Consider the following 14,838-nt stretch of genomic DNA (forward strand, 5'->3'; position numbering starts at 1 on the left):
ACACACGTCCTAACACACACACACATGTCATAACACACACACACGCACACATGCACATCCTAACACACACACACACACCCTAACACACACACACACACACATTACCTGTGAGTTCCATGTCACACTCAAACATGACCACACACACAACACACACAACACACAACACTATAATGGTCTTGCAACACACAATATCTGGTGCACACACACACACACACACAACACACAACGGCACATTCAGTAAGAGAATGATACTGTGATGTAGTGGTAGAGCTGAGCCATGCTTAGAGCTGACTGTCTGTCACTGTGTGTGTGCGTGTGTGTGATGCGATGCGGTACGGAACATCTTACCATCTAGTGCAGCAATGTACAAACATACTAGAGTGCTACCAGAGTGGTTTGGTTTTTACCAACGATGTCTTTGCTAACATCCCAAATACACCTGAAGTTGTTTTTGTTGACACCAGCCACAAGGAGGTGTTAATCATAGAAGTAGGCTGTGCCTTTGATCTGCACATGGACCAGGCCTTCCGGGACAAGTATATCAAATACCAACCACTGCTCAGTGTGATGGCTGACCTTGGGTATAGGTGTAGCTATAGTGTACTTGTATTCGGAAGTCTTGGCCATGTATACAAATGCACCATGACCGGTCTGAGAATTGCTGCAATGTCTAAAAGAAAAGCCAAACAAATTGCCAAATATTGCTCTGTCTCGGCTATTATTGGCAGCTTAGCCACGTGGAGAAGGAGGTGCTATGTGTCCCTTAACACTTTGAATGCCCAAAACGACATAACACGTGTTATCAGCCCCGCCCCCTGAATGCCCACCACGACAATTAGCGTGTTATTTTTTTATTAGCGATCTGAATTCATATTTCATCAATCGAGTCTCCCGTTGGTAAACCAGCCCCATCAGGAGCTCAGATGTGAAAAAGCGCCCCCTATCGTCTCCCAGATGGTAATGCACCCTTTTGGAATGGACTCAATGAAAATGGATGAGAAAAGAAAAATCCGGAATCCACATTTTACTTCTCAGGCATGTAACCCGAGCCGATCGGATTCATTGTGGACCATCAGAACAGCGTGGAATAAATGTGTTTACAGTATGTAGCGTTGGATCAATAAAAGCGATCGATTTTTGGAATGGCGATCAGGAATTTGAATGATCTTTTTGGAGAACATCTGATCTGAGGTAAGGAATCTATTTTACAAGTCTTGGGATAATCAGAGTTGTATTCGCTGAGCTCTCAGCGTTCGCCCTATGTGTGTGTGTGTGTGGGCGACGGCTTTGAGGAAATCAGAGAATTGATTTTTCAGATCGCCTATATAGCGTGCATACGTACACATATACTATCGATAATCTAGCGTTTATTTGAAAACGATTCATAAATAGGCCGAAAAATTACAACGTTTTTGTGTATTCTAGAATATTCCAGTACAGGGCGTTTATGAAATATTTTTATTTTCCTTGAAAACGAGGGCTTTTCTAAATGCTATAAAACGAAAATTAACCGATAAAAAAACAATCCGCTTCGACAATGTTGACTGTAAAATGAGTCATTGATAAGCGACGGGCAGATTAGACACATAGCCATAATTTAAAACATAGATTAGGCGTTATTAACGCTAACATTGAAGTGGATGGTGGGCATTCAAGCACTAAATCGTGCGCTGGCACTGAAAGTGTTAAGTGTTCAGTGCTGCTTGGCCCCGATACATTTGATTCCCTGTTTATGTAATATCATTTGTGGAACCAAATAAAGTATTAAAATATGTGTGTGTGTGTCTTAGAGATGTCTAAGACACACGCACACACACACACACACACACACACACGCATGCACACACACATGCATGCACACACACATGCATGCATGAATAACAATCAAATGTCTTCTGAAAACTCTGAAATGGCGGATGTGCTTTCCACCAACACACACACACACACACACGCGCGCACACACACACACACGCGCACACACACACACACCGTGAGATGGACAATTGATTCAACAGCTGGACTGAGTTTGTAGGCCTGATTGTGCATTGGTGAGCCAATCACAGCTTAATACGAGCAATCTATTTTGTCCAATAGCAGCAGTCATTATTGATCTGTGTGTTTGTGTGGTAATGTATCACTATAGCAACAGCAGACCCACTATTCACTATTTACCCGGAGTGTTTTGTTCTTGTCCGATTCCCCGGTTGAAGTTCCTGAAGATACAGCACTATGAAAACGTTTTAATTTAGATAAACTATTTAGATACTATTTTATCACACTTTTTACTTTTTACTGATACACTGCTCTGTTGTATATATATACCCTGTTGTATGTCCGTTCTATTTTAAAATGTTTAGCCTATTTTTAAACTGAATCAAACCGCACTTTTTTTTACTCAGTCTATTTGTATTTTTTCTACACTTTTTCTCCACGTTTTCAATTTTTCTCCCATCCCAATTTCGTATATCCAATTCTTCCCTCCCCTGTCTTGAACGTTGCTAGACTATGCCTCCCACTGGTGGGCTGTAGTGAGGACAGAAGCCTTGCATCACGTGTCCCCTCCGGTACACGAGGAGGCAGCCTGTCGCATCTTTTCACCGCAGCAGCTCGAACTCTCAGCGGCGAGGAGTAACGCGTGGGAGGCTCACGCTGCCCCCGTCACTTCCTGCTTCCGTCGCACCGGCGTCACCAAACCGACCTGTAGGAGTCGCCGTCCACAACGTCCAATCCCCACCCACCGGCTTTCCCACCCTCTAACACTTGCCAATTGTGTTAGTATGAACGACCGGCCAGCCGGTAGCAACGCCGAGAGCGTTAGAGGCGAGCGCCTTGCCCACTGCGCTAATCAGCTGCCTTACTCCGTCTATTCTATTTTTATTATTTGTATTACTGAATGAAATGGTAAACAGAGAACCTATTGGGATGCTAGATCCTAATGTGAAACACTGTGATTTACCTTACAGTACCTTGCTACCTCTCTATCTTTTTTATGCTCACTCATGCCTGTATTTTTTACTGTTGTGAAGCACTTTGAACTGCAACCGCTGTATGAAAAGTGCTATACAAATAAAGTTATTATTATTATTATTATTATTATTATTATTATTATTATTATTATTATTATTATTAGTATTATTATTATAGATACTTAAATCACCATATGTTGATTGATTGCACCATAACTGTCCTATATGTGTCTGCAGTTAGGGTTAATGCTGGGATTGCTTTCAAGCATTTTGGGGAAGCAGTGTAGCCAGGGATTGTACTTGGATCAAACCACTATCTGGCTGGGAGCGAGGGGTCAAGGCAGATACAGGCAGATTACACACTGTGAGCCTTGCGCACATGAATAATCAGTTAATCCATCACCCCCCCCCCCCCCACACACACACTGTATATACACACATACACACACATACTGTACATACACACATAATGTATATACACACACATACTGTACATACACACACATACTGTATATACACACACACATACTATATACACACATACACACACACATACTGTATACACACACACACATACTGTATATACACACATACACACATACTGTATATACACACACACATATTGTACATACACACACCCACTGTGCATATACACACACACACCTTGTGGGAAACGCCCCACCCTCCTCAGGGCACGTGTGCACAACACAGCCGGCTGTCTGGAAGGTGATTTAAAGTGATATCATGTTAGCCTTTGAGGTTCATCCATGTTGAATGAAAACGTCCACTTGTCCTTTAATTTGATTTAATCGTCAGAGCTGATAGTGTGTCACTGGAAGGTGTGTGCAGGGAGCGAAATTAACTTTTTGACTCACCGGCCAGTGGCGGGTAGATGGGAAGAATCTACCCGCCAAGCATATTTCTTACCTGCCAACCTTTTTTTGATACACATTTTTTTTATTATTATTTTATATAGATTTTTTTTTAATAAAATATATATATTATATAATCATACTTGTGATTGTGTTATCTGCGAGACATCGCCACCTCGCTGTCTGCAAACAGCTCCACTGTCTGTGTGTATACTCGAGTGGCCTCCAGCTCCAGCAAGGATTCTCCGGGGGTGCAGCTGGACCCTAAACGCTACATTCAGCATGCAAAAGAATTCTCCGGCGCTGCACCTGGACCCTAGTCAGCAGCCCTCACTCATGCGATGTAAACCAGGGACTCGAATACGCATGTTGTTGTTGTAGGACATTGATGCCAAGAGCTATCTGTAGCTACTGCTGGATGGCGTTGGGACAACGCCTCAGTGAACTATTTAGTTTACTGCGACATTTCGTAGTGACTAGTTACCTAGCCAACGGAGGTATTATGCACTGGACTATTGCTGGAGGATTTGTTGATGTCGGGAGCTATCCGTAGCTAGCCGGCTGGATAACGTTACACAATGCCTTGTGTATTAAACTAAGTGAATAGTTGACTGGGTCATTTTGTAACGGTAGCTAACGTTATCTCACGAAGGTCCCACACTGACTAGACTAACGTCACGGTGAGGCAATAGCCTCTGTTTACATGCAGGCATTAGCAGCAGCAGCAGTGCTAACTAACGTCACAGTGACTCGGAGGCAATAGCCTCTGTTTACATGCAGGCATACAGAAACAGGTGGGGAGGGGCTAGCAGCAGTGCGCGGTGCGCGCTTCATGTCGGCTGAGACAGCGAGTGAGAACTCCGCTAAAGAATTGGATCATGATTTTCGGTTTTCACATGACTATTTGATAGCCCGTCACACGGCGCTCAGACGTCTCAGTGGGAGGCGCCAAACGTAAAAACTGAGCGCAAATGGCGGGTGGCGCTCTCTAGTTTCGGTCCCTGGGTGTGTGTATTTCTTTTGATGTCTGATTCTGTGTGTATGAGTGCACACTTGCCTGTGTGTGTGTGTGCGTGTGCGTATGCGTATGTGTATGTGTGTGTGTGTGTGTGTGTGTAATCTCATCTATTTTCTTGATTTTCGTCTCTCTGTTTCTCTGTGTCTCTTTGTGTGGAGAATGATAATAACATCAGCTCACACTGTCGCATTCTCACTCTCTCTCTCTCCCTCCCTCTCTCCCTCCCTCTATCTATCTATCTCGCTCTCTCATTGTTGATTTATTTCTTACTCTTTTACACATTAACATGCACATGTACTTACTTACTACCTGGTAAAATAAAGGTAAAATAAAACATACACACAAACATAAAAAACATGCACACACACACAGACACACAGACACACACACGCACACGCACACACACACACACACACACGCACACGCACACACACACACACACACACACACACACACACACACACACACACACACACACACACACACACCCAGACAGAGGTTCCATCCTGCACATATCACAATCCTCCCCTCAAAAAGACCCCCCCACACGTCGAGAGGGAGGGAAAGTTAGGAAGATGAGAAAGAAAAAAGTAGAAAGAAGGCGTTTGAGTCTATTCTCATTCACCACTCCCACTGGGATCAGAGAGAGAGAGATAGCGAGAGAGAGAGAGAGAATGTGACATCAGTGTTATCATTCTCCACACAAAGAGACACAGAGAAACAGAGAAAAGAAAATCAATTTAACTTAAATGACAGTACAACCTAACAGAGAGTGTTGCTGTCTTGAGATTTAACTTAACTCATTGGCTGCCAGCTATTAGACGGGGCCCGTCGTAGCACTGCCACGCTTTAAAAGATAGGAGTGCGTCACCTTGTTTGTAGAGCTATAACTATATTCTATATTATAGCTATGGATACAATACTATGGCCCATTTGACATCACCTATCTATCGTTCAATATTATGTGAAAAAGAATACGTTTTTTCATCCATACGTTCCCGTGTTATACTGTGGTGAATATAAGTATAGTTATAGCGTGGTCTGGGGTCATTCCCGAAAGGCTGAGTAATAGCCTTATACGTCAATTCTACTATAAACGTTGCCGTTTCTTGCCTTTACACGCTACTATTCCCAAATCAAATTTATATCGCAGGTATTATGTTTCAGCATGAATGCATGAAAGGGGGGGGGGGGGGCTGGGTGGCGTAGCGGACATTGTGCTCGTCAACGCAAGAGACACCGGGTTCGACTCCGGCTGTCTGCGTTGCCTCCGGCTTGGGCCAGCCATCATACTAACTCAATTGACAGAGTTAGAGGGTGGAAGTCGATGGGTGGTAATCTGGACGTTGTGGACAGCGACTCCTACAGGTCGGTTGGGAGACGCCTGCACAGCAGAGACAGGAAATGGTGGGGGTAGTGTGAGCCTCCCACGCGTTACTCCTCGCCACTGAGAGTCCGCGCTGGCAGGTGAAAATATGTGACAGGCTGCCTCCTCGTGTATCGGAGGGGACACGTGATGCAAGTCTTCTATCCTCCCCACAACCGGCCAGTGGGGGGCATATGCGAGCAACGTTCAAGACAGGGGAGGGAAGAATTGGCACAGTGGAATTGGGATGGGAGAAAAATAGAAGAGGAGAAAATAGTGGATAAAAAAAAGAAAGGGGGGGGGGTCGTTTTTTGATGCTTTGATCGTCACCAACGGCATACGTTGTGGAGTAACGTTACACAGACAGGTTGCGATCGAGGTGAAGACATGGTTGGATCAACGCAGGATTGATATCATATAGCTCTTACCTTCACTAGGATGTACCCCAAAAAGAATATTCCAATTATCTGATTGCGAGTCCCAGTATTGGTGTCGATCGTGTCGCCAACATAATCCACGCTTCTCAATCTCAATAACTGCTCCATTCGCCCGACGAAGAAAAGTGCGCCCGGTGACATTTGACCGTTGCACAGGCCAAGATACAAGGTTTCACAAAGGGTGCTCGATACCGCCGTCTAGCTGGATGCGGCCGGTATTGCACTTTGGCGATCTCAGACTCATTCCCTATGGTAACACCAAGGTCCCTGGATGAATGTTACATTCAAGCCTAAAATATGGCTCGTGAAGGCCTTGAATGCAACGTGGTGGACACAGGACACTGGACAAGAGTTATCAAAAATAACTATTTATTTACACAGCAATTTACTAATAGAACAAAATAATAGGGGAGCTGGGTGCTCCAGACTCCATAGTTCAGGATATAAATGAAGTAAAGCACATGGTCAAAAATAGCACAGCAAAAATTGTCAAAAGGGTGGAAAGGTCTCAGAGCACAAATGAAGGAGCACTTCTGGTGAGGTTCTGGAGACCAAGTGATGAGCGACAGCTGCAGACTGCACTCTGGCCTGCTTACATAGGGCGTGGTGCCTCAATCACCACACCTGTGACAAATACAAGAAGCGGCCATTTTAAACACATGGAAATGACAACAGAAGTGTGTATCAATTAAACCACCAATTAGTGACAGCACACTTAACCACAATGTGAATATGCACCACAGACCGTAAGTATCCCTCCACCATGTGAAAGTAATACGTAACAATGAATAATAAATAAAAAATATCGAATAAAAGAATAAACGACCAAAACCCGAGATATCTCTGGTCTGGCAGCCAACGCATGTCGAGTTAACTCGACTTATCTCGGGTTTGGCAATTAATGTGTTAATGACAGTACAACAGAGAGTGTTGCTGTCTGTTGATTTAATTGAAGTGACAGTACAACAGAGAGTGGATCAAAATGGATACAAAGCTGGCGGAGGCACACATCTTATCCGCTGTTTCCAGCAAATGGACACTGTCGGTCTCGAGGGGCGGCCTTCTGACCAATGCGTTCACACTCAGCAATCGGCTGGAATAATCAATCACTGGATGTCATTGATTGTCTAGGATTGAGACAGTTGGGCTAATGTTGACCCCACCTGCTATCATTCCCTCATGTGTCTGTGGCTTTGGTTGCTCCTGTCATTTCAGTGTGATTTTTTTTTTTTAGATCTGGTTATAAAGTTGAGATGTCATGTGATTACGTTGCTGCTGTGTCCACACCTGGAGACGCCCGATATGAGTCTCTGTGTCTCTGAATTGGTCCCTTTTTCCCCCCATATATTTACATTGTAAGTAGGGATGTTCGATATTGGCTTTTTTACCGATATCCGATATACCGATATTGTCCAACTCTTAATTTCCGATACTGATATATGCTGGGTTTCCCCCCCAAAAAACACATTATACATACTTTTCACAATAAATAAAATAAGAATTTGTTCTTACTTGCTTGCCTGGGTAAATGAAGGTTAAATAAATGTTAAAAAATAAAAACATTAAAAAAATTTAAACGATACCGATAATTTTCGATATTACATTTTAATGCCAATATCGGTAGGCCGATAATATCGGACATCCCTAATTGTAAGTCAATTGTTACCTAGTCTCTGAATCAGGAACTAGACAGGCTATACGCTGCTATTGGCCGACTATTTCAGACGGAATTCGCCTCCCCTTCCTCTATCTGCGATACTATTTTGCAAGGGTGCTTACCGCCGCCCACTGCCAGGATGCTTGCGATTGGTTTAAAGAAATACAAACAAGCCATAGTGTTCCCCACAGCAGAATGATAATAGGGTCAGCCAGACATCTCTCTCCATTGTAGTGTCGAGTTTTGACTTCAGGCACATTGCGCACATTTTCGCATATAACGTAGAACATTATGCGCATATCAAAAATGGTTATTAAAAGTAGTAGTATATCTACTACTCACAGGAGTCTTCAATAACGTTTGGATGGTAATCCATTTTGTGAATACATTTGTTGAAACAACATCTTTGTTGCCAGACGGCTCCTGCTATCTTAACGTTAGTTAGCAAGCTAAACGTGCATAGCGTGACTAACGTGCATAGCATCCATTCATTTCCTGATAATGTATGACGGTGACCCGTCCTCACTGCGACTCGTTGACTGTGTTGTGTCTGTGTGTTCGGGCGTGACTTTCAAATGATTGTAAACACAACATAGTACTGTGATATTCTGATATATATATATCACATTCTGATATATTTTCGTGTAAAATAAATTAAAACAATTTATAAAAGAAAGATACAAAAATAAAAAAATAAAAAAGTAACGAACGAAGGTTCGAACGTTTGGGCTCAGCCCTAGTCCAGACTATGTCGAATTCTGTTCACCTCTATGACACTGTGTGTCCCTGATATATCCATCCATGTGTGCTGCATATACATTTTGTTGGTCTAACTCTCAACTTCTGCCCCCCTGTCCCCCTGTCCCCTGCCCCCCTGTCCCCCTCACACAGCGGTCAGCAGGCCTTCCTCTTGGAGAACGTGCCGTGTAACAACGCCAGCTGCCAGAGGATGTTCCGTGTCCACTGGGACCAATCGGACCTGGGGGCCATCGGCAACGCTACCCTGGCAACGTTCTTTGACATCTACGAGGATGTGAGTTCTTCTGCCCCTCGTCCTCTGGGTTCTTCTGGGTTCTTCCTCTAGTCCTCTGGGTTCTTCCTCTAGTCTTCTGGGTTCTGCCTCTAGTCCTCTGGGTTCTTCTGGGTTCTTCCTCTAGTCCTCTGGGTTCTGCCTCTAGTCCTCTGGGTTCTTCTGGGTTCTGCCCCTAGTCCTCTGGGTTCTGCCTCTAGTCCTCTGGGTTCTTCTGGGTTCTGCCCCTAGTCCTCTGGGTTCTTCTGGGTTCTTCCTCTAGTCCTCTGGGTTCTTCTGGGTTCTTCCTCTAGTCATCTGGGTTCTTCTGGGTTCTTCCTCTAGTCCTCTGGGTTCTTCTGGGTTCTGCCCCTAGTCCTCTGGGTTCTGCCTCTAGTCCTCTGGGTTCTTCTGGGTTCTTCCTCTAGTCCCCTGGGTTCTTCTGGATTCTGCCCCTAGTCATCTGGGTTCTTCTGGGTTCTTCTGGGTTCTACCTCTAGTCCTATGGGTTCTTCTGTGTTCTTCTGGGTTCTTCCTCTAGTCCTCTGGGTTCTTCTGGGTTCTTCCTCTAGTCCTCTGGGTTCTTCTGGGTTCTTCCTCTAGTCCTCTGGGTTCTTCTGGGTTCTTCTGGGTTCTACCTCTAGTCCTATGGGTTCTTCTGTGTTCTTCCTCTAGTCCTCTGGGTTCTTCTGGGTTCTTCTGGGTTCTGCCCCTAGTCCTCTGGGTTCTTCTGGGTTCTTCCTCTAGTCCTCTGGGTTCTTCTGGGTTCTTCCTCTAGTCCTCTGGGTTCTTCCTCTAGTCATCTGGGTTCTTCTGGGTTCTTCTGGGTTCTTCCTTTCTACCCCTAGTCCTCTGGGTTCTTCTGGGTTCTTCCTCTAGTCCTCTGGGTTCTTCCTCTAGTCCTCTGGGTTCTTCTGGGTTCTACCTCTAGTCCTCTGGGTTCTTCTGGGTTCTTCCTCTAGTCCTCTGGGTTCTTCTGGGTTCTTCCTCTAGTCCTCTGGGTTCTTCTGGGTTCTGCCCCTAGTCCTTCTGGGTTCTTCTGGGTTCTTCCTCTAGTCCTCTGGGTTCTTCTGGGTTCTTCCTCTAGTCCTCTGGGTTCTTCTGGGTTCTTCCTCTAGTCCTCTGGGTTCTTCTGGGTTCTGCCCCTAGTCCTCTGGGTTCTTCCTCTAGTCCTCTGGGTTCTTCTGGGTTCTTCCTCTAGTCCTCTGGGTTCTTCTGGGTTCTTCCTCTAGTCCTCTGGGTTCTTCTGGGTTCTTCCTCTAGTCCTCTGGGTTCTTCTGGGTTCTTCCTCTAGTCCTCTGGGTTCTGCCCCTAGTCCTCTGGGTTCTTCTGGGTTCTTCCTCTAGTCCTCTGGGTTCTTCTGGGTTCTTCCTCTAGTCCTCTGGGTTCTTCTGGGTTCTGCCCCTAGTCCTCTGGGTTCTTCCTCTAGTCCTCTGGGTTCTTCCTCTAGTCCTCTGGGTTCTTCTGGGTTCTTCCTCTAGTCCTCTGGGTTCTTCTGGGTTCTTCCTCTAGTCATCTGGGTTCTTCTGGGTTCTGCCCCTAGTCCTCTGGGTTCTTCCTCTAGTCCTCTGGGTTCTTCCTCTAGTCCTCTGGGTTCTTCTGGGTTCTTCTGGGTTCTTCCTCTAGTCCTATGGGTTCTTCTGGGTTATTCTGGGTTCTTCTGGGTTCTTCATCTAGTCCTCTGGGTTCTTCTGGGTTCTGCCCCTAGTCCTCTGGGTTCTTCCTCTAGTCCTCTGGGTTCTTCTGGGTTCTTCCTCTAGTCCTCTGGGTTCTTCTGGGTTCTTCCTCTAGTCCTCTGGGTTCTTCTGGGTTCTTCCTCTAGTCCTCTGGGTTCTTCTGGGTTCTTCCTCTAGTCCTCTGGGTTCTTCTGGGTTCTTCCTCTAGTCCTATGGGTTCTTCTGGGTTCTGCCCCTAGTCCTCTGGGTTCTTCCTCTAGTCCTATGGGTTCTGCTGGGTTCTTCTGGGTTCTTCTGGGTTCTTCCTCTAGTCCTCTGGGTTCTTCTGGGTTCTACCTCTAGTCATCTGGGTTCTTCTGGGTTCTTCCTCTAGTCCTCTGGGTTCTTCTGGGTTCTTCCTCTAGTCCTCTGGGTTCTTCCTCTAGTCCTCTGGGTTCTTCTGGGTTCTTCCTCTAGTCCTCTGGGTTCTTCTGGGTTCTTCCTCTAGTCCTCTGGGTTCTTCTGGGTTCTACCTCTAGTCCTCTGGGTTCTTCTGGGTTCTTCCTCTAGTCCTCTGGGTTCTTCCTCTAGTCCTCTGGGTTCTTCTGGGTTCTTCCTCTAGTCCTCTGGGTTTTTCTGGGTTCTTCCTCTAGTCATCTGGGTTCTTCTGGGTTCTTCCTCTAGTCCTCTGGGTTCTTCTGGGTTCTTCCTCTAGTCATCTGGGTTCTTCTGGGTTCTTCCTCTAGTCCTCTGGGTTATTCTGGGTTCTTCCTCTAGTCCTCTGGGTTCTTCTGGGTTCTTCCTCTAGTCATCTGGGTTCTTCTGGGTTCTTCCTCTAGTCCTCTGGGTTCTTCCTCTAGTCATCTGGGTTCTTCTGGGTTCTTCCTCTAGTCCTCTGGGTTCTTCTGGGTTCTTCCTCTAGTCCTCTGGGTTCTCACTCTCTCTCTCTCTCTCTCTCTCTCTCTCTCTCTCTCTCTCTCTCTCTCTCTCTCTCTCTCTCTCTCTCTCTCTCTCTCTCTCTCTCTCTATGTCTCTCTCTATATATATATATCTATCTCCTATGTCTCTCTTTCTCTCTCTCTCTATCTCTCTCTTTCTCTCTCTCTATATATATCTCTCTATCTCTATGTCTCTCTCTCTATATATATATCTCTCTCTATCTCTATCTCTCTCTATATCTCTCTCTATATATCTCTCTCTCTATCTCTCTATCTCTCTTTATCTCTCTCTCTTTCGCTCTCTCTCTATCTTTCTCTATCTCTCTCTCTCTCTCTTTCTCTATCTCTCTCTATCTATCTCTCTCTATCGTTCTCTATCTCTCTATCTATCTATCTCTATCTCTCCTCTATCTCTCTCTATCTCTCTCTATCTCTCTCTCTATCTCTCTCTATCTCTGTCTCTCTCTCTCTCTCTCTGTTTCTCATCATGACCTCCGACCTGCCTTCACTACCTGCTCGTCAAGCAGCTCCCCGCAGCAGCTGATGCATTGTGTTTACTGGATGTATCCAGCTGGATAATTACTTTAGATCAGCAACCTCCGCTAGTTGTTGTTTTGTGAGGAGGCGGGCTCCGTGTGACGACCTGGCCAATGGATGAACAGTAGAGTTTAGAGGGGGAAGGTTTGCTAGCCAATAAGCAGAGGAATTAGGGTTTTGCATTCAACCACCCTGTCCGTCAATATGACGAGATGAAAATATATGGGAATACTTGTAAATAGGGATGTTCGATATTGGCTTTTTTACCGATATGCGATATACCGATGTTGTCCAACTCTTAATTTCCGATACCGATATCAACCGTTACCGATATATGCTGGGTTCCCCCCCCCCCCCCCCCCCCCCCCCAAAACGGAATAATTTCAGGTTATTTACATTGCATATCACTTGTCGTGGAATTAACACAACATTATTAAATAAGAATTTGTTCTTACTTGCTTGCCTGGGTAAATAAAGGTTAAATAAATGTAAAAAAAAGAAAAGAAATGTAATGCCAATATCGTGGGTCTTGAGAGGCGCGTGTGAAGGAAGCTGGCTCAGACCGCAGCTGCACTGATTATCACCAGCGTTTCCATCGCCAGCCGCCCATCAGCGCGGAACAGGTGGAGACGAGCTGTACTGTATGTGTGAGATAATCCATGTCTTGTGCCAATATGGGTCACCTTCTAGTTCCAACATTACCTATCTCTCTGTATCTTTCTCTCTCTCTCTCTCTCTCTCTGTCTGTCTGTCTCTCTCTCTATGTCTCTCTCTCTGTCTCTCTCTCTTTCTCTATCTCTCTCTCTCTCTCTGTCTCTGTCTGTCTCTTTTGCACTCTCTCTCCATCTACCTCTCAGTTACTATAATTGCCTGTCTCTCCTGCTCTCTCGATCTTCCTTCGTCTCTCTCTCTCTCTCTACATCCCCCTTTATCCCTGTCTCTTTCTCCCTCACTTTTTCCACACCTCTCTCTCCATCACTGTCTCTACACCTCTCTCTCCCTCGCTGTCTATACACCTCTCTTCCTCTGCGCCTTCCTTTCCCTCCACACCATATTGAAGTGCAGTATTGCCAAAATCACATTGTACAAGGTTGTATGTACATTGTACTTTCTCTTTCAGTTACTCTGTCTCTCCTGCTCTCTCACGATATGCCTTCATTTGTCTCTCTATACCAGGGTTTCCGTTAGAAAAAATTGTTGCCGGTCTCCGTGACCTGCAAGATTTCAATCTACCGGACAAATGAGATTAATTCCGGTCATAGTTTGAGCTTTAAAACAATTGATAGGCAGGCTATATAAAGAATGTCATCCTCAAGGTATGTAGATTTATAATATTATTACTTAAAACTAGTCTACTTTTGCGTATATAGTCATTAATTAATATATTCCAAATAAAATAAGTCCCTCGATACTCTGTGCTGCTGCTGACTTGAAATAAAATAGACCGCGTATATGTGGGCAGTCGGTCCGACACTAAACAGCAGTCTGTTATAATCACATTTTTATGAGCTAACGAATTCCGTTATATTGGACATTTGTATTAATTATATCAAGCGAAGAACTGAGAAAGCAGAGAGACGGCAACATTATCGTGGTTTGCGTGACGACTCTCTCCACCTCGCAACGACTTATTTGCAAAGAGTATGGCGCTGCAGAGAAGCTGATTTAGCTGTTATTGGCTCTTTTCTGGGAACCGCACAGCAGCGCCCCCCACCCAACATTGGCTGAAAATGGCTGAATTGGAGTACTGCTGGAATACTGCATTGTGCTGATAGTGCTCTGGCTCTGCAGCTTCACAAAAGTTTGCACACCCAGCACTAAGCTCCCGTCTGACAACGTCGTTGTCATTATTAGAAGCAACGAGGAAACAAATGTAATGATCGTTTCGTTCATCGCATAGGCTATTTAATTTGAGCCTATTTTAATACAATTAAAATAATCAAATTGTGCTTAGACTCAGGGAATTATTTTCACCGGACATTAAGACCGGAGAGATGAAATATGTCGGACTTCAACAGATTTTGCCGGTCAAATACCGGTAATTACCGGCTAACGGAAACGCTGCTCTATACCCCATCTGTCTATCTCTCTCCTTCACTGTCTTCACACATCTCTTTCCTCTTCATCCACCCCTATATCTCTCTTTATCTCTCTCCCGCTCTCTCTCTCCCTATCTATCCTCTATCTTGCTATATCCCCCTGTATTAAGCCCCAGAATACCCGTTCAGTTCGATAAGCCCATAAATCAGTGATTTGCTCGTCCAGCCTCCACAGCGTCCTGCAAGGCCGAGACTTTCAAACCCCTATGAATCTGATGGGTTCATCGAAGACGGAGATTCTGTATGCTCGCCCTGTCCCCTCGCGTCAAGGTGTTAATCTTGAT

At 45.1% G+C, this 14,838-nt stretch overlaps 1 protein-coding gene across 1 annotated transcript in view; it reads left to right on the forward strand.

Annotated features, from left to right (window-relative positions):
- The window catches only part of itfg1 (integrin alpha FG-GAP repeat containing 1), a gene marked incomplete at its 3' end in the record, with an annotated part of 338,836 nt that overhangs the window by 275,545 nt on the left and 48,453 nt on the right, over positions 1-14,838 (forward strand). The window contains exon 11 of the mRNA XM_084308210.1: positions 9,208-9,349. Coding sequence (XP_084164336.1) covers positions 9,208-9,349 — 142 coding nt within the window. The remainder of the gene's footprint in view (positions 1-9,207; positions 9,350-14,838) is intronic.

The sequence above is a fragment of the Notolepis coatsorum genome (assembly GCF_963971535.1).
Source record: "Notolepis coatsorum genome assembly, chromosome: 2".
NCBI lineage: Eukaryota > Metazoa > Chordata > Actinopteri > Aulopiformes > Paralepididae > Notolepis > Notolepis coatsorum.